Source organism: Balaenoptera musculus, chromosome 5, assembly GCF_009873245.2.
Source record: "Balaenoptera musculus isolate JJ_BM4_2016_0621 chromosome 5, mBalMus1.pri.v3, whole genome shotgun sequence".
NCBI lineage: Eukaryota > Metazoa > Chordata > Mammalia > Artiodactyla > Balaenopteridae > Balaenoptera > Balaenoptera musculus.
In genome coordinates this window covers 121,581,396-121,604,158 of record NC_045789.1, presented here as the reverse complement: position 1 = coordinate 121,604,158, position 22,763 = coordinate 121,581,396, and the positions used below count along the sequence as shown (strand labels likewise).

Sequence of the window (22,763 nt, the reverse complement as noted above, 5' to 3'; positions counted from 1 at the left end):
ACAGCCGCATAGCACAGGGAGATCAGCTCGGTGCTTTGTGACCACCTAGAGGGGCGGGATAGAGAGGGTGGGAGGGAGATGCAAGTGGGAGGGGATATGGGGATATATGTATACGTACAACTGGTTCACTTTCTTATACAGCAGAAACTAACATAACAATGTAAAGCAATTATACTCCAATAAAATGTTAAAAAAAAAGAGACATGTCCAGCTACAGAATAGAATAAAAATATAGAAATAGAAAAAAAATTGTTAAGTAGGGTGAAATCTCCGACTCTGTACAGTTATTGACACACATCAATTATTATCTCTTGGTAAAAGCTGGTATTTTAGAAACTGTGACTTGGCTATTAGAAAATTTATTATTAGCACGACATATTACCAAAGATTATTTTCCAAAGACTTAGCCAATAACACTACAAAAATAAAATGCCCTCTGATTCCTGCAAATTTATCTGCGTGTGCCCAAGTCCAGTGATAATTTCACTGTCTGTCTGAAGAACTAACAGTACTAAATCCAAAGCTCGGCGCCATGCCTCAATCTTTGGTGTAACAACGTCATAAACTCTTGGAATCTGTTCCAGTTTATCTGAAATGTCTGAATTTAAAATCCCACTATTTAGTTTACTATATTCATTCAAGACGTAAGATGAAGGAGAGCCAGAGTCTGCAGCATTTTGTAGATGATGCTGAATGAATGTGCTGGCTTCAAATTCTGATGAGTAACTGGCAGTGTTATACAGGAGAGTTGAAAGGTATCTGCGCCATCCATTTGCCAGGCATTTAAGCACAGTCGGTCTGTACTGTGTCACAGATGAGGCCAGCCAAGAGGAAGTATTATGAAGCCATCCTGAACAGCCTTGGTTTCCTTTTTTCACAGACTGCTCCGCAAGAATCTGAAGATGGCTAAGACACAAAAATTCAACTGCGCCACCTCCAAGGAAGACCTTTTGCTCTTTTAGAGCATGATACAGACGATAGGCACAAGTCCAGAAGGTATCTTCTTTGGTTTGCATCTGGGCAGTGACTGGACTAGTCAGCACTACTGTCACCAAATTAATTCCTTCTATTTTTAACATGATTGCCATTCTGTTGATCCGATCTACAGCATCGAAGGGAATGCTTCTCCAGATGGTCACACAGACACCATTGCCCACACAGTTTTCATTTACTTGTGTAATGTAGGCCACCTGCACTGCTCCTGAAGCCTCTGCAAAAGCCTGCATTACATTGCCATTCACTGATCCAATTACCAACCTCTTGTTGTCTGTGCATTTTTCAAGTAAGCATTCAGACACATTTCCTTGTGCCAGGACAAGGTTCACATTGAACTTGATTAATACCTGTAACACATGATCTGTCCACAGTTCTTCTGAGCCATCTTGTTGAAGCTTCAAGCTTTCTGATACTGTTTTAATACTTGCAGACTTATTAAATCCCAGGTGGCGATAATTCTCTGTGAGATCACCTTCAACAAGAACTACCCGGATAGGCTGATTCTGCAATTCCTTGATCAGAGTAGTACTAGATATTGATACAACAGTGATATATCCTGGACAGACACAAGAAAAAGTTTCAGGCAAACCCGGTAAGCAGCAAGTGAAGATTCTTGAAATGTCAAAAAGAAATGGCATTGTACAGCTGCCTTGTTGCATACCTGCGTTCTGATATTGTAGCCGTACTGCTTCATCTACTAACTTCATGCTGCTGTGACCTCCGTGACTCAAACCCACCTCCAACTCCACCAAATCATCACATCTATAAGTCTTGGGAGTAGCTGCACTAAGTTGTTCTAGAAATCCATCTGGTTTGCTTATCCATTGATTATTACCTGTCCTACTAAAATGTCTACTGTGGGTTAGTACTGACTTCCTGCAGCGGGTGTCTGCAAGCGGACTGTTTTTCAGAGTCTGAGGAGTTTGTGATGTGTTTTCATCTGCTTCAACCTTAGCCTGAGACCTAAAGAGTTGAGGCGATTTAACAGGTCTCCCAGAAAGACTGTAAATGGCCAATGACTGAGAGGCAACATCTTTGAGATCACGCTCTTTCTGTATCAAACCAGTACCTGAAGGGATTTGGAGAAAAGGGTGTACGCTGACACTAAATGTTTCAGGTCCAGAAAATGTCTTTGTGTTAACCATACGGTCAAATACATTGTGGATAGGTACTTGAAGGGAAACTACCTCTTCAATGCATGAATTCAAGCCTTCTGACATTACAGACACTATTAATGAAATGGGGACACCCAAATGAAGACACTCTTCAGCAGCACTGCTCCATGCACCAACAAGAAACAAAAGAGTACTGGTTCCAGTTCTGTATGTGTTACTTTGTGCTTGAATGGCTTCATTGAGAAGTTGTCCCACTGCACTGGTTAAATCCAAACTTTCAAGAAGCCTTACTGTTGAACTGATTAACACAGTTTCATGACACTCTTCATCTATAATAAATTTGGATGATTTTACTGGGCCTAGGAAAGTTCTTCCTGTTTCTGCAAACGATGAAAGCTGTTGAAGTCCCATGTGCCTTCTTTTGTTTATGACCCTGCAAGCCATCACCATGAATCATCATCTGCAAATAAAAGTAAAACTTGGAACTTTATTCAGTGCAATTCATGGTTATAAAAGATGCTTATAAAAGAAAAGTAAGATACAGTCCCTGCCTTCGAGGAGTTTCTGATATATGTAGTTTCCATGAAATATGGTCAGTGCAATGATACAGCATTATAATGATATTAATGATAAGGGTATGGGTGTGTGGAGGAGGAACACTTCATCCAACAGGGGAAGTGGATCATGCAAGCAACAGGCAATATTTCCAGAAGAACACAATGTCCGAAATGAGTCTTGAAGAATAATTTGAAAAAATAATTAGCAAGTTGAAGGAGGTAGTAGTAAATGCACACGTATGTGACAAAAACACAGTGTACAAGTAATTTAGTTTCACGGGAATATAAAGCAAGTAGTGGGGAATAGTAGGACATGAAGTGTTAGAAGAGGAAAGGGGCTGGATCATGAAGGGCAGTATGCGCCACGTCAAACCTGACCCTATTTATAGCGGGAAACATGGAAGTGCCTTAAGGGGGGGGGGGGAGATGAAGAAACAGCTTGATGCAGTGTCTGAAAGCATATACTCTGAATCTAGAAGTCTGGGTTTAACTTGTCTATACTGCTTACTAACTGTGTAGCCTTCAGCAAGGCTTAACTTCTTAGCCCTGTTTTCACATGTGAAAAATGAGGATAATAACAGAATCTACTTCATAGGGTTATTACCAGGAGTAAATGAGTACAGTGCTTAGAACAGTGCCTGGCACATAGTGCTTTATGAGTACTTGCAATAACAATAATAAATTTATAATAGAAAACAAAGTAATATTAAATAATATTAAAAATAAAATTAAGTAATATTAAAATTATTATTGTTATTTATTATTAGTGTTTTGGATATATTACCACTCTGATAACAGTGTAGAGAACTGATTGGATGAGTGCCAGACTGGAGGCAGAGGGGCCATGGTTATCTAGATGAGAAATGTGGAAGAGGGATGGAGGTAAAGGATGGATTTGGCTATTGATTAGAATATAAAGGGGGGAAAAGTACTGTTTAAAAGGAAGTTCGAGGGCTTCCCTGGTGGCACAGTGGTTAAGAATCCGCCTGCCAACGCAGGGGACACGGGTTCGAGCCCTGGTCCGGAAAGATCCCACATGCCACGGAGCAACTAAGCCTGTGCACCACAAATACTGAAGCCCACGCGCCTACAGCCCGTGCTCCGCAACAAAGGAAGCCACCGCAATGAGAAGCCCATGCACCGCAACGAAAAGTAGCCCCCGCTCGCCGCAACTAGAGAAAGCCCGCATGCAGCAACGAAGATGCAACGCAGCGAAAAATAAATAAATAAATAAATAAATTTAAATTAAAAAAAAAAGGAAGTTCGAGAGCAATTAGACTTTTTCCAGGTAATATTTCAGAATTCACATCTAAAACTAATAGGAAGAAGTTATAAGAGAAAGACTTTAGCCCAATAGAACTTTTTAACGAGTACCCTCTAATTGAAAAGCTGTCTGTAATAAAATAACCTGTCTTGTGAAGTATGGACTCTTAAAGCACTACAGCTAAAACTGTAGATAACATACACTTCTCTTCCAACTCTAAGACTTTATAATTCTTCAAGTATATATATATACATATTTTAATATTTAAAAAAAGTATATTTATTTATTTGGTTGCGGTAGGCCTTAGTTGCGGCTCGCGGGATCTTCATTGCAGCAGGCGGGATCTAGTTCCCTGACCAGGGATCAAACCTGGGCCCCCTGCACTGGGAGCACGGAGTCTTAGCCACTGGACACCAGGGAAGTCCCTCGAGCATATTGTTTACCACAACCTTTTAAATCCAAAATATCAAAAAGCAAACAACTCTCGGAGTTTTTGCTTTTCCTCTAATGCTGGCCACAGCACTGGTAAATTTGTTCCTATAATACCTAGATTCATCCTTGATTCTGAAGAGCTCCACAGTTCCAGATACACCTTAGGATCAGCAGGAAGCCACAGCACCTGTTGCTCAAGAGTAGCTTCCTAGAGGCTTTCAAGGACTAAGGAGAAAAGCCAGTACAGCCTAAGAAAACATATAACAAATTGTTTGAACTCAGCTTCAAAACCTCTTTTGTGAAATTTTCAGTTCTGTAAAATAAAAATAAAACTCTTGATATACTCAGGTATGTCCCTAGACAGCATCAAATTATACTCTAGACTCCAACAATCCTGAGACCCATCCTGTCTTACAGCTCTCTTACCATATTTTTGCTGTCCTCCACCCCATATTATCAATTCTCTACTTACCCAGTTAAAATTCCCATTTGCGGATTACAATCACTCTCTTGTACACAGACTCTCAAAGTCCTTGTCTCTCTTTTGGTTCATCTTACTCACCTCGCAAAGCCACTAATCTTGATGAAATCCAACTCTGTCTACTCCATGTTTACCCTGCAGCAGCTGAAAATAAACAGAAAAACACACACAACCACGCTGACTGGTGCCATTTTAAGTTCATGACTCCACACTGCAAGTGGCCCTTAATACTGCCTGGCAATCTATTTTGTTAGTCCTTCTGTCTTTTTTTTAATGGTTATTGGGTTCTATTTTTAAAAATTTCATCTACCCCTGAGTACCAAGGACTTTCCATATTTCTTCTAAAAGCTTTATGGTTTTAGTCTTTTTTTAAAATTGAGGTAAAGTTCATATAATATAAACTTAACCATTTTAGAGTATACAATTCAGTGGCACTTTGAACATTCAGTGTTGTACAACCACTACCTTTATCTAGTTCCAAAATATTTCCATCACCCCGAAAGAAAACTCTGTAGCCATTAAGCAGTCCCTCCCTGTATGTCTCCCCGCCCAGCACCTGGCAACCACCAACCTGCTTTCTTGTCTCTGTGGATTTACCTATTCTAGATATTTCATAGACTCATATAATATGGGACCCTTTTTGTCTGGTTTCTTTCACTTAGCATAATGTTTTAAAAAATTTTTTTATTGGAGTACAGCTGCTTTACAATGTTGTGTTAGTTTCTGCTGTACAGCAAAGTGAATCAGCTATATGTGTACTTAAATCCCCTCTTTTTTGGACTGCTTTCCCATTTAGGTCAGCACAGAGCACTAAATAGAGTTCCCTGTGCTGTACAGTAGGTTCTCATTAGTTATCTATTTTATACATAGTATCAATAGTGTATATATGTCAATCCCAATCTCCCAATTCATCCCACCCGCCTCAGTTAGCATAATGTTTTTGAGGTTCATCCACATTGTAGTATGTGTATTTCATTCCTTTTTATGTATGTATGTAGGTAGCTATCATTTTGTTTATCCATTAATCTGTTGATGGACATTTGGATTGCTTCTACTTTTGTTATTTTTAAATTTTATTTATTTATTTATTTATTTATTTATTTATGGCTGTGTTCGGTCTTTGCTGTTGTGCATGGGCTTTCTCTAGTTGCTGAGATCGGGAGCTACTCTTCGTTGCAGTGTGCGGGCTTCTCACTACGGTGGCTTCTCTTGTTGCGGAGCACAGGCTCTAGGCACGCAGGCTTCAGTAGTTCTGGCTTGCGGGCTCTAGAGCGCAGGCTCAGTAGTTGTGGCGCACGGGCTTAGTTGCTCTGCGGCATGTGGGATCTTCCCTGACCAGGGCTCGAACCCGTGTCCCCTGCACTGGCAGGTGGATTCTTAACCACTGTGCCACAATGGAAGTCCCCTGCTTCTACTTTTGGATTATCGTGAACAGTGATACTAAAACATTTGTCTACAAGTGTTTGAGGACCTGTTTTCAATTCTTTGGGGGTACATACGTAGGAGTGGTCATTTGACAATTCTGTGTTTAAGTTTCTGTGGAACCGCCAAACTTTTCTGTAGCAGCCGAACTATTTTACTTTCCTACCAGCAGTGTACAAGCACTTAAATTTCTCCACACCCTTGCTGTATTAGTTTCCTAGGGCTGCTTTACCAAATTACCACAAATGGGGTGGCTGACAAAAATACATATTTATTATCTCATGGTTCTGGAGCCTAGACGTCTGAAATCAAGGTATCTGCAGGGCCATGCTCCTTCTGAAGGGTCTAGGGAAGAATCCTTCCTGCTTCTTCCAGCCTCTGGTTGTTCCCAGAGGTCCTTGGCTTTGGCAGCATAACTCCAATCTCTGCTTCCCTTTCACATGGCCTCTTAAAACGACACCAGTCATTGGATTCAGGGAGTGCCTTAATCTGGTATGACCTCATCTTAACTAATTATATCTACAAATAAGTTATTTCCAAATAAAATCACATTCTGAGATTCTGGGTGGACATGAATTTTGGGGGGGGAACACTATGCAACCCAGTACGCTCACCAACACTTCTCTTTTTTTGCGCCATTTTTGTTTTATAATAATAGATATCCTAGTGGATGTGAATGATATTTCATTGTGGTTGTTTTTCAAAAGATGTTCAGCATCTTTTCATGTGCTTTTTGGCCATTTGTACACCTTCTTTGGAGAAATATCTATTCAAATATCTTTCCCATTTAAAAATTGCGTTGTTTGTCTTTTGGTTGTTGAATTGTAAGAGTTCTTTATATATTCTAGAGACCAGCACCTTATCAAAATATGATTTGCAAATATTTTCTCTGATTCTGTAGGTTGTATTTTCCACTTTTTTGATAATGTACTTTGATGCATAAAAGTTTTTAATTTTAATGAAGTCTAATTTGTCTATTTTGGTGTCATATCTAAGAACACATTGCCAAATCCAAAGTTATAAAGATTTAACCCAATCTTTTCTTCAAAGAGTTTCATCATTTCATATCCTATATTAAGTTAACTGATACATTTTGAGTTGATTTATGTATATGGTATGAGGTAGGGTTCCAACTTGATTCTTTTGCATTTGGATATCAAATCGTCCCAGCACCATTCATTGAAGAGACTATTCTTTTCCCCACTGATTGGTCCTGGCACACCTCTGTCAAAAATCAATTGGCAACACATGTATGGGTTTACTTTTGGACTCGTAATTCTATTTCATTGGTCTATATGAGCATCCTTAAGCCAGGACCACACTGCTTTACTGTAGCTTTGTAGTAAATTTTCAAGTCAGGAAGTGTGAGTCCTCCGACTTTGTTCTTTTTGTTTTAGCTTTAACATTTATGTTTATAATTCATCTTAAGCTGATTTTTGTAAATGGTGTGGAGTAGGTGTTGTTTTTTCCTTCTTGGATATCCAGGTGCTCCAGAATAATTTGTTGAAAAGATAAATTTAAAAAGACAGGACTGTCCTTTTGCTTTTGTTTTTCATTCCTAACACATTTTGGGAGCTTACTACGTATGAAGCGGTTTACATGCATTATGCAATGTAGTTCTCACAACAACAATATGATTAACTTATTATTGTACCATAATTAACACACACACACATATATAAATATACTATAATTAACCTATTTTAATTATGTATCAAATGAAGAATAATTAAGTAACATATAAAATCTCATGGCTAGTAAGTAAAAGGTTGGAACTAAAACCCACATTTGTCTAATGCCAAAGTCCTATGTTATTATTACAATACTGTTTTCTGGCTGTCCCTCTACCTAGCATGATAGTAATTCACACTCTCTATTGTAGACTCTTCCACTGCAATTCCCACCTCCAAGCCTTTTGGCCTTTTCCCAAGCCTTGTTTATACCCTTAACATGTATATGCCCAATTTTCTTCAGGTGTCAGAGTCTCTGTTTATGTTTTCCTTTCTATACTATGTTGAAATCACAGCATATCACTGTATGAACGGAAAAATCATAGAGAATTTAGAGCAAAAGGAATAAGTCATGGGCTATTTCAAACTTAGTCTGTATTTAATTTATGTGAAAAACGTTTCCCAGAGAAGGTATGAAATTAAACAAAACTAATCTACAAGCAAAAAGTCATATATAGCTGATTAGCAAAGTTAATATTCAAGAGATCTGTCTCAACATTTGAAAAATCTATTCCAAGTTTCAGCAGTAAATTTTTTTAAAAACAGTCTTAGCATTCCCAAGTTTAGAAGAGTTCCTAAATGATTATTTTGAAGAGATTACAATTCACTATAATTAACATAAAATAAAAACTCAAACAAGAATCCCTCTTAGAAGAGACAGTATAAAAAGGTAAAGACCGTAAAGAGGATGGCAAAATAGATAATTGCAAAGATGAAAAATACCTCTGGCAACTTTTCTTGGCACTGAACTGACACGATCTGATTCTTGTCTGCTATACGTCAGCACCAGTGTTTTCCACAAACAGCTCTCCGTTTCATTACTGGGATCCCTAACAACTTTACTTGCCACCTTAATGTTCCTTTAACTTTTTAAGTGTGTCATAGAAGAGCAAAGTCAGACTACTTGACCGAGATTTTTGACATCAGAAGTAGCCTTCTTTTCCTAAGATCACGTCTAGTCTTGTCTAAGGTACTTGGCTTCAAACACTAAGATATGCAACGTGTTTCAGGAGCTGCATTTTAAAAAAAATTATTTTCTGACAAGTATGATTAGCTACAAAACCAAGAGTTTGCCTGTCTCCAGTCCATTCCCAATACAGTCTAGTCATATCACTCCACTGCTTAAAAACCTCCAACTTAGAAAGTAAAGATTTTACTCCTTTGTCTGTCACAGGAATCCCTTTAAAAAATTAACTGAAATGTTTTCACTCCTCGGCTCAAATATCTGCAAAGCCTTCCCATTTTACTCGAGTGAAAGTCAAAGTCCTTACGACGCCCTAATAACCTGTACTCCTCCCTCTTACCTCTCTAACTCTCCTACTACTCTATCCCTTGACCGCTCTGCTCTGGCCTCCTTTCTGTTCCTGGAACATGCAAGGCATGCTTCCTACCTGTGCTTCTGTTCTACTTCTTCCCTCTTTCTGGGATGCTCTTCCCCAAGAAATCTATTGTCTCACAGCTTTATATAATTATGCAAATCTCCCCCGTTCAACGAGGCCTATCCTGAGCATCCTATTTAACACTGCAAACTCCTCTTCTCCCTTTACATTCTGGATTCCCTTTATTTGCTCTAATTTCTCTTTTCCCATAACATTATAACCTTATAAAATAATACATACTCTACTTATTTATTTACTATTTATTGACTATGTCCCTCTGTTGGAATGTAATTCCCAGGAGGGCAGTTTTAGTCACTGACGTATCCCATATACTGATAACACTGTCTGACACATTGCAAGTACTCAATAAATATTTGACAATGTGGTTTTCACCACATTTATTATCTTACATTTAAGTACAGAACTGAAATAAGACTAAACAGATGCCATTGTCAGTATTCCTCCACCATAAATTTAAGGTTCTACCACCTCTGGAGTCGACATGATTGCTATTTGGCACTGCCTTGGTTGAGGCCCTTTAATTGCTTCCAAAATGGTTCCTCCTTCACATGGTTGTCAGAATTATCTTTGAAAAGCACAAACCTAATCAGATCACTCTATTGCCTAAAACAACTATTTATCTTAGAAAATAAAGTCTTTACCTAGGTAAAGGTGTCCCATAATCTGACTTCAATCTAATTTATAAGGCTCATCTTCCACCTTTCCTTATAAACCCCATGATCTAGTCACACTACAACATACATTTACTTTCATTTCTGCACATACTATACTCTGATTTGAATACCCTACGCTTTCTTCACCTTGGCAAATGCTATATATCTTTCATGACCCAAATGCCACATTTTTGATACAGCCTCCTCCAATGCCTCAAGAAGTAGCACCTCCTTCCTGGACTGCCAAAGTACTGTCTACACACATCTACTAAAGCACTTAGCACCCTGAATTAAAAATACTGTATTTATGTCTGTGCCTATCTCCCCCACTACTCTGTGGGTTCCTTGCTTTCATTCATCTTTATACTCTACACTCAGTTCCTTTCAAACTCACCCAATACATGGCATAGTACATGATATGTAGAAAGCATTAAATAAATTTAGTAGATTTAAGAGTGATAATAGGTTTAACATTTTTCTAGATTAATATTATTAATGTTCTATAGTAAAATTAGATTAGTAACAGCTATTTTTCAAGACTGAGTACTTCCTACCTAAGACCTAGAAACTGCAATCTGAGCCTATAATTGAAAAATCATTTTCACTAAAAGTTAATGTCCCAGGTATAAAAGCCTAAATCACAGAATGATGTAAAAGCAGGTGAGCACACTATGCAGCCTTTTAGTTGCCATAAGATCAAACTTGATCCAGGAGAGCCTAAAAATTAGAATTGTTTCTACATATTTGGTCATTATTCATTTCTGGTCTCAGAAATCCCTTTAATATTAGTAGTAAAGAAGAAATATATGTCCTTGAAACTAATCAAGAGCAACTTTCTCAGTGAGATTAATGGCCTGAAAAATCAATATACTATAATTAAGTGACTGAATATTTTACTTAATTCACGAACTATCTTGAATTTGCATCATTTTAATTTTCACTGGGGTAACTTTTCACAGAAAAATCACTTCTGATATTAGAATAACTTTACCTATTTTCCAGAATCCTGAGGTTTTGTTTTTTGTGTTTGTTTTTAGATCAATTATTACAATGCTTGGGTGTCTGCCTGGTATAGAATGTGAGCAAGAAAGGATGATGGTTTTGGAAAATGTGCCATGTTTCAACTAACCAAAGTAGGAAAAGTGATTTGGGAGACTACTTCAGGAATGTACTTTGCACATTTTTCTTTCCTTACCTTCAAGGAGATAAGTGGGATAAAGGGAAAAACCTAGGCAAAACTTAATGTTCTTCCTGAATCCACTGTTGGAGAATCCAGGATGGTTTTTAGAAAATAAAGTACTTACTCTAGAGAAGGCACTGCAGGAGGCATAAAAGAGAGTCCTGATGTGTAAGTGATTAAACGTAAGAAGTTTTAAGAGACTATCACCTCTTCATTCCTACCACCTCAGTCCTTCCCCCTCACCCTTTAGCTGGTCCCGGACCAGATTCAGAACTGGGCAGAACCAGCAAGTCTGGCCCTTTGGCCAAGAATTTGCTTTGGTTTACAGCAGTTATATGGGCATCTGAATCTCCAGAGTTACTGAGTCAAGTGGATTTTCAGGCTACCTATGTCGGACTCAGTGCGGATCTATGCTGGATATATTTGGAAAACAGGCCAAATCTTGGGATTCAACCAACTGAACGGCTGTGGGTGAGAATGTCGGGGGCGTGGAAAAGTCTGATGGTGATTATGGGTGGGTCCAAAGTCCAACCCCGCAAATAAACGCTACAACAATGGTAAAAACTCCTTCCTATGCAGGGAGTCTTCATGTGCATCCCAAGACCCGCACTGCCCCCGTGCCCACACCACACCTCTCCTGTAAAGAAATGCTGCCTACCAGGCCAGAATCGCTGTGAACCAAGGAGGAGGGAAGTCGCTAAAGGCCAAGCCCCAGGCACTGTGGAGGCTGAGGGATGCCTAGCGGCGCAAGGTAAGGGCAGTCCCCTCCGCCTCTGGTAATCCGGCCGGTAAACCGAGGCTGGACCAATTCACCAGACCCACCAGGCTCTAGAGTCTCATCCCTTCTCCCGGCCCCAAGAGGTTAGAAAAGCAAACAATATCTCCCCACATCTCCGTCAAAGACTTAGCAGTTGGTAGAAGCACCTCGCTACGAACCTCGCTCTTTTCTCCATCCCTACGGGACGCTCCAGTTCCCCGAAGTTCTGCCTGGCACTGGGACGCCAAAACGCCCGGGGGAAGAACCTTCCCTTCCGGTTCGCATTTTGCGCAAGCGCGCCGCGGGCCCAGCTGGGCTAATGGATAGTCCTGGTTGCTAAGAAACCCTACGGAAAGTTCCGCTTAACGGTAGCCAGGAAAAGGCAGAACGTTACGCTATTGGTAGAGAATAGAGAGGGGGCTGGCCTCAAGGACCTTCTTTTCTGACCATTGGGTGGGATGACTGTCAATCAGTAGGGGCAACCTGGGTGGGCGAGGCCGCAGAGAGGTCGGCGAGAGCGGCCTTAGCAACGGCTAGCAGGCTGTGAAGACTGCCGTTGGGCTACGCGGCGGGCGGGTGAAGCCCGGAGGTCCTGGTTGAGGGCGCCGGTCGGGGACATAGTGAGTGCGAAGCTGCAACCACTTACTGGGGCTGGGCTGGGGCTGAAGTTTCTCCCCGGAACAAGGAAGGAATTTAGTTTATGAAATGTATTATTCGCCTCCTTTCATGATCCTCGAGTGTCATTAGTAACCCCTCCCTTCGTCGCCGAATAGAAGCGCACTGTCCATAACTCTAGAGACAGAAGAGCGGTTCTCCAGTTCATTTTTTCCCCTCCTCAACCCCAGTAACCGCTACTACCAACGGTGTTGGAGACAGAAACCGCTGTCTAGCTAGAAATGAATTGAATACAGAGAATAAGATGCTTTAAAACCGTTGGAGGGCCTGGGCCTCTAGGAAAGACATCCAGAACTCTGAAAAAACTGGCCGGGGTAGCTACAAACTCTGCCACTGGAACTGTTGAAGACGAGTGTATCTGCAGTCCAGGGATCAAGAATCTGCTGCTGCCACAACCAGTCTTAAGATATGTGAAGCTGGCGTCTAGATACACGGGACGTGGAGTCTCTGCCACCACTGCTTCTTAACCCAGAGCTGGAGACAAGATACTGAAATGAGGCTGCAGAAGAATCCCAGGAGTAACTCTGGGACCTTGCTTGCCAGCAGAAAATGGCAAATAGCAGGAAGATGACCTCCATCTTCCCCAGATACTGATAGTTTGTCCAACACTTATTCTTCTCCAGGTCTCTGGAGTAATTTTTCACCTGGAAAATGTATTTTTTCATTTCTCAGTCTCTGCAACATAGAAAAGTATGTGAGAAGGTGGGAAAGGAAATGATGTTCCAATCAACCATGTCTCACAAAATAAATTTTATTATGAGACATACAGGCAGAGATGAAAGTAAATATGCGTTAAACACTGCTGTTCAGATATACCAAGTAAGGGACTTCCCTGGTGGCGCAGTGGTTAAGAATCCGCCTGCCAATGCAGGGGACACACGTTCGAGACCTGCTCGGGGAAGACCCCACTTGCCGCAGAGCAACTAAGCCCATGTGCCAGAACTACTGAGCCTGTGCTCTAGAGCCCGTGAGCCACAACTACTAAGCCCACGTGCCACAACTACTGAAGCCTGCGTGCCTAGAGCCCGTGCTCCGCAACAAGAGAAGCCACAGCAATGAGAAGCCCGCGCGCCACAACAAAGAGTAGCCCCTGCTCGCCACAACTAGAGAAAGCCTGCACGCAGCAACGAAGATCCAATGCAGCCAAAAATAAAATAAAATAAAATAAAATAAAGATATACCAAGTAAGGCCAATTGTTTTCTGACATAACATCTACTATTCTAGCATGTCTTCTTTGCCTCTTTTCCTTATCAAAAGTCACTAATTTGAAGGAAAAACGTAAGCTGTAAAAAAGAACCTTTTTTACAAAGGCTTTCCAGCAAGATATGAATAACTAAAAGCACAAATGTTAGCAAAGGGAAAGGGAGAAATTCTTGAAGTTCATTATATGGTAGGGAATAGGATACTGGAATATGTTTATTATATTTAATTAGTTCATCATTAACTCTTCTGGTTCTGGTACTTTTTCCAGTTACACAGTTTATCTTTTACCCACATGTGTATTTATTACAGGCATCCAACTGCCGCACAAGTTCAGGCCAATGGAAGAAAAGAGCATCAGAAATTGAATGAAACCCAAAAGCAAGAAATTAAAGAGGGCTTTGATTTATTCGATGTTGATGGGTCTGGAACCAGAGATGTGAAAGAATTGAAGGTTCTGAAATTACTTCTAATTCCAAAACATTTGAAAAACTATCATTGTTTTGTTGCAATCTTTAAATCTTTCTTTAACAGTAGCCTTCTGAAAGCTTGATATAAAATCTCTTCAGTGCAGACACCTACCCCTGCAGTGTACATGCCTGGCCTGCATCAACAAAACAGTATCTTGTTAAGAATTTTATTCTTGTTTTATCAATGAGTAGGCCAAAGCCCATCGTGTGACAGTGACGTCCTATGGCACGGTAGGATTGGAACCTAAGCCTGCTGACCTGACTTTCTAAGTTTAAGCCTAGTCCATAGTGAAAAAGAGAGAATCTAGTAATTAATAGGTAGTTTAAGAGCTAGGAATGAGATTGTGGCTTATTATAATTTATTTGCTTTCTATTTCAGATTGCAATGCGGGCCTTAGGATTTGAACCAAAGAAAGAAGAAATTTAAAAAATGATAGCTGAAATTGACAAAGAAGGAATCGGCACCATTAGTTTTGAAGATTTTTTGACAATAATGAGTGTAAAAATGTATAGTAGTGATTTTGTTTTTCAATGAAATACAAGCAGTAGCCTTCTACAATTTTTGGCTGAAGCAATCAGAGGAAGAATTGGAACTAGGTCTTTAAAGATGGGTAGGATTTAGATAGATAGGAATAACAAGATTAAAGATGTTTTCAGGGTAGTAATGAAGACTGTCCAGTGTGGAGAAGAGGTTTTTTGTTAGGAAATAATAAGGATATATGGCTGGATAGAGAGAACGGGGCCAACATTTTTAAGCCTTGAAATCAGCAAACAATTTGAGTGCCTATTTGTGTCAGGCACTATCCTAGGGAGCATTGAATGAGACAACCTCCCTGTTCTCTTGGAGCTTACATTTTTGAAATGGATCTCAGTTACTGAGGTTAATACAAGATAGATTCTCTTTATCACCCTGTGGCTCTTCCACTTAAATAAACCCTGAGTTTCAATACCTTGAGGGCAGATGTGAATGCATTGGAATAATTGTTAAAAGTCAGAGCAGTAAATAGAGCTCAGCTACCTGCTGTATTGCTGTTCTAGACCTCAAAGACCTATACATCCAGACTGATCAACTAAATAAATGAAAGACTAATGACATTTAGTTGTTTCTGTTTTTAAGAGTGAAAAAGATGAAAAAGAAGAAATATTGAAGGCTTTCAAATTATTTGATGATGATAATACAGGAAGTATATCACTAAACAATATCAAGAGGGTTGCTAAGGAACTAGGGGAAAATTTGACAGATGATGAACCTCAGGTAAATTTTACTTATTTGTATAATTATAATTTCACATATAACTTATATACAATTATAATTTATAGTTATATTCTTTAGTTGTATTAATAAATACATTTAAAATAAAATTTGGTTTTGAGTATGTATTTGAATGTTCATTTATATCATTATTCCTTTTTAATAGATTTCACATATCCTATTTACATTTCATTTTACAGGAAGTGCTTGATGAAGCTGATCATGATGGGGATGGAGAAATAAATGAGGAAGAATTTTTGAGAATGATGCAAAAGACCACTCTTTATTAATACTGTTTTTTGTTCCTTCTGGAAAGTTGTTAACAAGTTTGTATTTGTTATAAGTTCCATAATATCTGTATGTATTCATTTTCAGTGTTTAGTTTATGTACACAAACTGGTCTCTTGATATCTAGTCCATGTGAGAAGTTACACGTTTCTACCAATATGTTGTTAAATCTGTAGCATCAAGAAACAAACGAAATGTAGTGACTTCCTTGAACCATGAATCTGAGAACACTATTAATTCCAAGTGCTATTTTTAGAGCCCCAGGGTCCAAAGACTTAGATTTTTTTTTTTAATTTAAGGAAATCAGCCCCACATCATATGAATTTGACAAGCAAGCCATTACTTTCCCTGTTACTTTCCTTTTGTGCAACTCTAAAAATGATGAACATTTGCTTTTTAACCAATTATTCAGATACTTAAAGCCTTAAATAAAACTATCTGGCAACTTCATTATTTGCTAATTTTCTTCTTATAAAGAAATTCAAAGGAGCACTTATATCATCCAGATTTCCCCATACGTTTGACCCTATAAGTTAGCATTTATTTAATACCTGTGTCCTAGGACAGGTGCTAGGGATTTTACATATATTATCTCAGTTACTATTTAGAAGCAGTAGTATTAGCTCCATCTTACTACATGTGAGAAAACTAAAGTTCAGAGAATTTAAATTTTAAAATTGCTAATTTGCCCATAGATGATAAAATATGGATTCTAAATCTTATAACCTTACTCTTCATTATGTTGCTTCCCTGTGGATAAAAACTCTCAGGATAATTGTGTGTATTTTCTAACTCATATAATTCTATGACCCTCTTGTAATTTAATTTTATTTGTTTTTTTATGAAAGAGCCAAACTATGGGGCGTCTTTTGACCCCCGCTGGGCCGCACAAGAATGGGCCTTGGGCCTGGCACACTTCCTTACCAACAGATGGAATCCTTACAGCTTACGCTGGACTTGTCACCTTGTCTGTAATTATCTTTCCCTATTTCAGACTCAATGTGTACTACTTTGTTCTGCTGAAGTACATGTGTCATATGGCACCTGGCCAACCCCAGTGCCTATCTGTCCCCTTTGGGGAGAGGACGGGGTTCTTCTGTTGCACAAGAAGGGTGTGTGTTGGCCAATTGCCCTGTGTTGGCTTCTGGGAGGGACCTGCTGGCTATAGGAAACTGACAGTCACTACTGAAGCTGATCTTTCTCTGTCTCTTCTCTATTCTAGTAAAGCACTGTTCCAGCCAGTACTTAACTGCATTGTGTTTTCCTTAGCAACTCCGATACCAAGATGCAGTGGGCAGAAGTGCTTCAGGCTTCTGCTCCTGATGATAGGTAACAGATGCCACTTGCTGGACAAAACTCTTCCTAAAATCAAGTACATGGTAATGGTCTTTGGAGCAAGAAAGGCTGGTAGAAAATGTTACTTTAATTGCCCCACCTAATTTATTTTTAGTTCAACTGAAATGAAGACTAAAGTTTTTTGTTTTGTTTTGTCAACACAAGAGAGGTTTTTATTTGATTTAAGCTAGGTTGGCATATGCTAATGAATGTTCTTAAGTGCTTCACAGTATTTTTAATTCCTAATTATGTAGCATTTCCTCTAGACTAAAGAACGATATACCTACTAAACATGCTTCATATGTGAAAATTATGGCCTTTAAGTTGTTAAAAGATTTATATTTTTAAGTGGGTAATACACTTAAAAATACACATGAACAAGTTCAAAGAGTTCTAAATAAGTCTCCTTACCATTCAGCCCCAGGTCTCCTCAGAGATAATTATTTTTACCAGTTTCTTATGGATCATTGCAGAGGGTGCATATACCTATGCACATGAATAAAGAATAGATTTTTTCCCACAAATGATAGCATACTACATACATTGTACATATTAATATTTTCACTTAATATATTTTAGTGATAGTTCCAGAGCAATGCAAATAAAATGACTCATTCTAATGGCTATATAATATCCCACTGTAAAGATTATATTTTATTTAATAGTCTTCTATTGGTGGACATTTTCTTTATTTCTAATCTTTTCCTTAATATCCTCATACATAATGTCTCTGTATAGATGTGAGTATGTCTGTAGAGTTAATTCTTACAATTGAGATAGTTGGGTCAAAAGCTATATGCATCTTAATTTAAACATTTTTTATTTTGATAGATATTGTCTTCTAAAAATATGTTTGCCAAGTTACATTCTTAATAGTATATGAAAATGCCCATTTTTGATAAAGTATTACCAAACTTTTTGATTTCTGCCAATGTAACAAGTTGCAAGTCATATCTCATTGTAGCTTTAAATGTTCAATTCTATTATGAGAGGCATTGAGTATCTTTTCATATTTAGGATCTATTTTTTCCTGTCTGTATATTGTCTATCTGTGTCCTTTGCCTATTTTTCTGTTGGATTTTTAAAAATTTATTGATTTCTAGGAGCTCTTTATATACAAAGGAAATTAATATTGTCATATGTGTTGCATGTATTTTCCTGTTTGTTGTTTGTCTTTTGATTTTAATTATGGATCAGTATTTAAATTTTAAAAAGTTTACTTCATGAGATTATTTCTATAGATGTTCAAACTATTGTAACAGTAAGATGGCAATGATGTGTCTTTTATCAGTATTTATTCTCACAATAACTGTATTTGTCCTACCAGACTGTAGTCTAATTCTGAGAGTTAAAAAGTGGGGGACAAGGTGATTATTTATCATGCCATTGAATTTTCCATTTGAAAAATAATCATCTTTACTTTTGAGATGAGATGATCTGGATTTAATCCAATGCTGGAGTAAGGGAGAGTTTTATAAGCATTAGATCTGTTTGAGTTTGCTTTATGTTTGACTGAGGCACTAAAACGCCTCAAACTCTAAAAATGGCCCTGGGAATATTGCTAGAAGAGGAAAATCCAGGACCAGGCCAGAACTCTTGAGCTATTTTGGAACATATTCAGGCTTCTATGACTGCTGTGGCAGAAATTAACTCCTTAAGATGAGGTGAAATTTGTTGGGGTATTTGCATCTCAAAATGTTTCCCTATTAAAAATACTTTTTGAGGGCTTCCCTGGTGGCACAGTGGTTAAGAATCCGCCTGCTAATGCAGGGGACATGGGTTTGAGCCCTGGTCTGAGAGGATCCGACATGCCGTGGAGCAACTAAGCCCATGCGCCACAACTACTGAGCCTGCGCTCTAGAGCCCGCGAGCCACAACTACTGAGCCTGTGTGCCACAGTTACTGAAGCCTGCGTGCCTAGAGCCTGTGCTCTGCAACAAGAGAAGCCACCGCAATGAGAAGCCTGCGCACCACAACGAAGAGTAGCCCCCGCTCACTGCAACTAGAGAAAGCCCGTGCACAGCAACAAAGACCCAATGCAGCCAAAAATAAATAAATAAAATAAATAAATTTATTTAAAAAAATACTTTTTGAGATTTATAAATTTTGTTAAAATAGAAAAAATTGAAAATTATGACTATTATATGGTTTCACAGTCAAATAAAAGCAAATAACATAAGATGATAAGACTTAAAAGGCTTGAATCATTTTAGCCAAAGATCTTAGAATTCACTTACTTTTATTCCAGAACAAATTCAAACTTACCTAGTTTTCTACATTTTCCTTCCTCTCCTGGGAGCAAGATCAAATCCAACGGTATGTGGACAACTTAAGAAGCTGTCATAAAGGTGGTCGAAATTAGAATAATGCTTACTAAAAGAAAAATCATTTCAATCACTAATCAACATCAAAGTTTTTAGATTGTCTGCTAGGTAGGGGGGCTGTGAAGGATACAATGAATTAGATGTGGATCTTATTGTCTCTAAGTTGGCTGGTAGTTCATGTGGTAGGCATCTTCTGAAGTGGCTCTCAATGATCCCAGTTTCCTGGTATCCTTGCCCTTGTGTAATCCCTTTGTTTAGTGTGGAGTAGATCCAGTGATTGGCTACTAATGAATAGAATATGGCAAAAATGATGGGAGGTCTCTTACAATATTAGGTCTTAAAAGACGTTTACTTCCCTCTACTGGCACTCTCTTGCCTTTTTGTTTGCTTGCTCTGGTGAAGCAAGCTGCTGTGTTTTGATCTGCCCTGTGAAGAGAACCACATGACAAGGAGCTGAGGGCAGCCTCTGGCCAACAGCAAGTGAGGAACCAAAGCTTTCAGTCTGCCAGCAAGGAACCAAATCCTGCCAGCAACCATTTGAAGGAGCTTGAAAATGGATCCATTTCTAGTTGATCTTTGAGGTGGACTGCAGCCCCTGCTGGCACCTTGATTACAACCAGTGAGAGACCCTGAAGCAGAGGAGGACTCAGTTAAGCCACATCTTGATTCCTGAACTTTAGAAACTAAGATAATAAAGGTTATTTTAAGCTACTAAGTCTCGGAGTAATTAGTTACACAACAAGGGATAACTAATACAGTCCCCCATCTTGAAACTTGTGTGTTGACTTCTTACCAACTGGGTTACTAGATATACAAGTAACCAAGTAACGATTACAACTATCCATACTAAATATAGAGGAGATTAATTAGACTTAGCACATGAGAATATAGTTAAACAGCAATACCATTCATTAAGGTGCTACTGTTCTCTGACTACTCACTTTCAGCCACATATCTGAAATTCAGCAAGTTTTCTACCTAATATTTGTAGCTTGGTGTCTTAGTCTGTTTGGGCAGCTATAACAAAATACCACAGAATAAACAATAGAAATTTACCTCTCACGGCTCTGAAGTCTGGAAGTCTGAGATCAGGGTGACAGCATGGTCAAGTAAGGGCTTCTTCTGGATTGCAGGCTTTTCGTTGTATCCTCATTGGAAGGGGCTAGGGAGCTCTGTGGGCTCTCTTTTATAAGAACACTAATCCCATTCATGAGGGCTGTACATTCATGACCTGATCACTTCCCAAAGGCTCCACCTACTAATACCATCACCTTTGGGGGTTAGGATTTCAACATATGAATTTGGCGGGGGGAAACATACACATTCAGATCATAGCACTTGGATATCATGAGGAATTCAGCCCACCAATGAGAGGACCCCTAAGAACTTTATTATAAAGTTCCATTTTGCAGTTCCTGCAACCTGAAGCTGTCACTCAAATGACCCTTTCCTTAGAGCCATTGGTTGGTATAGATGTCCTAGAGTTCTGACTGATATTTTAGTTGCTAACAAGCAGGTGTTGGCAGTGAAAGTAACTAACTACTGGGCTTCAGGCAGCGCTAAAAGTGGGGTGATTTCAAGGTTGGTGCTGATAGAATCTTGGCAACTACAAAAGCAGACCGACAAACACCTTAAAATGGATGAAAATACATATTGGATGGATCACCATCAGGCCTAGGAATCAGCAGCAAGCCAAGGATACAAGAATATGTAGCAAAATCTAAACAATTCTTTAATTATTAAAGAAATTGACTCTGGAAATTAAAATGCTACTTCAAAGAAAACTCCAGGTCCAAATAGCTCGTTGGTGATGTCTGCCATTTAATAAAGAGGATATTTAATTCTTCCAGAAAATAGAAAAAGAGGTAACTCTTCCAAACTTGGTTTGTGAGGTCGGCAAAACTCTGTTACCAGAAGCTACAAGGATAATGCATTTTAACCAAGTTAGGTTTGTTTCAGATAAACAAGATTTGTTTAGCATTTGAAATTTGATCAATGTAATTAATATATCACATTTTAGAATAGAAACCAAAAATGATGTAATCATTTCAGTAGGTAAAAAATCTCATACTTGACCAAACTTAACCTCCATTCATTATAAAAGTCTGTGGCAAACCAGGAATAGGAGAGAATTTCTGTTAACTGTGTGAAGGTATCTTCAAAACCTACAAACATCATCTTAATTGCAAAACATTCAAATCTTTCTCTCTGAAATGAGGAATAACAACAGAATGTCCTTTATCACTAACTTCTATTCAATACTGTCCTGATGAGCTAGCCAGTAGAGGAAGAAATAAAATTCTTTATATTTGCAGATGACATGATGTATACACAGAATATTGAAAAGAACTCATATATTGCTGATGCAAGGTTGTTATGCAAATGCAAATATAAATACAATTGTATTTTTACATACCAGGTACAAATAACTGGAAAATGAGAAAATTTAAGAGACTAATTATAATAGTATTAAAAATATAAAATTCCTATGACTAAATCTGATGAAGCTATACAGGTCTTCTACATCAAAAACTATAAAAGAATTTCAAGAGAAATTAAAGAAGAACTAAATAAATAGAGGAATATTATTATGATCATGGATTGGAAGACTCAGTACTATAAAGATGTCAGTTCTCCCTTTATTGATCCATAGATATAATGCAACCAAAATCCTAGCCTGTGTGGAACTTGACAAGCTGATTCTAAAATTTACGGAAATCCAAGGGGCCAGTACACATTTGAAGAACAAGGTGAGAGGACTAGCTTGCCTGAATATCAGGATTTATTATAGAACCATAGTAATTAAAATAGTGTGGTGCTGACTAGGAGAGACTAATGGACCCATGGAATAGAAGAGAAAGTCCTGAAACAGACTCATACATATATGGCCCTTGCATTAAAACAAAAGTAACTATGCAGATCAGTGGGACGTTTTCATTATAACAAATGGTTCTGAGTCAATAGGATATCCATAAGGAATAAAGGAAAACATGACCCCAAACTCACACCATACATTAAAATTAATTCTAAATGATTGTTGATCTATACATGAAGAATAAGAATATAAAGCTTCCAGGAGATAACCTAGGAAAACATCATCATGATCTTGGAATCAGATTCCTAATTAGGATACAAAAAGCACTAACTTTAAAGGAAAACACTTATAAATTGTACTATATTATAAATAAGAACCTCACTTCATAAACAGAGAGTATGAAGACATAAGCTACT

The 22,763-nt window shown here is 38.5% G+C and overlaps 2 protein-coding genes across 3 annotated transcripts; one reads left to right on the top strand and one right to left on the bottom strand.

The window, feature by feature from the left end:
- Window positions 1-211: 211 nt before the first annotated feature.
- Window positions 212-12,270, bottom strand: BBS12 (Bardet-Biedl syndrome 12). Of its 2 annotated transcripts, XM_036853852.1 has the most exons (4): window positions 12,167-12,253; window positions 4,927-4,989; window positions 1,658-2,571; window positions 212-1,552 (listed from the first exon to the last, which is right to left on the bottom strand). In XM_036853852.1, exons 3-4 carry the CDS (start codon window positions 2,559-2,561, stop codon window positions 417-419), a joined length of 2,040 nt encoding a protein of 679 aa, XP_036709747.1. In that variant the 5' UTR covers window positions 2,562-2,571; window positions 4,927-4,989; window positions 12,167-12,253; the 3' UTR covers window positions 212-416. The 2 variants fall into 2 exon arrangements, with proteins under 2 accessions (XP_036709747.1, XP_036709748.1); XM_036853853.1 differs by having other exon boundaries at window positions 212-2,571; window positions 12,167-12,270.
- Window positions 11,819-15,999, top strand: LOC118895349 (centrin-4-like). The gene is given in 6 exon segments (XM_036852265.1): window positions 11,819-11,981; window positions 14,135-14,222; window positions 14,224-14,317; window positions 14,713-14,856; window positions 15,451-15,588; window positions 15,786-15,999. Coding segments are annotated over 6 exon segments (717 nt in total). The 3' UTR covers window positions 15,876-15,999.
- Window positions 16,000-22,763: the final 6,764 nt, after the last annotated feature.

Coding starts and splice junctions, on each gene's coding strand:
- BBS12 (XM_036853853.1), bottom strand. CDS start 2,561: ATGGTGATGGCTTGCAGGGTCATAAACAAAAGAAGGCACATGGGACTT.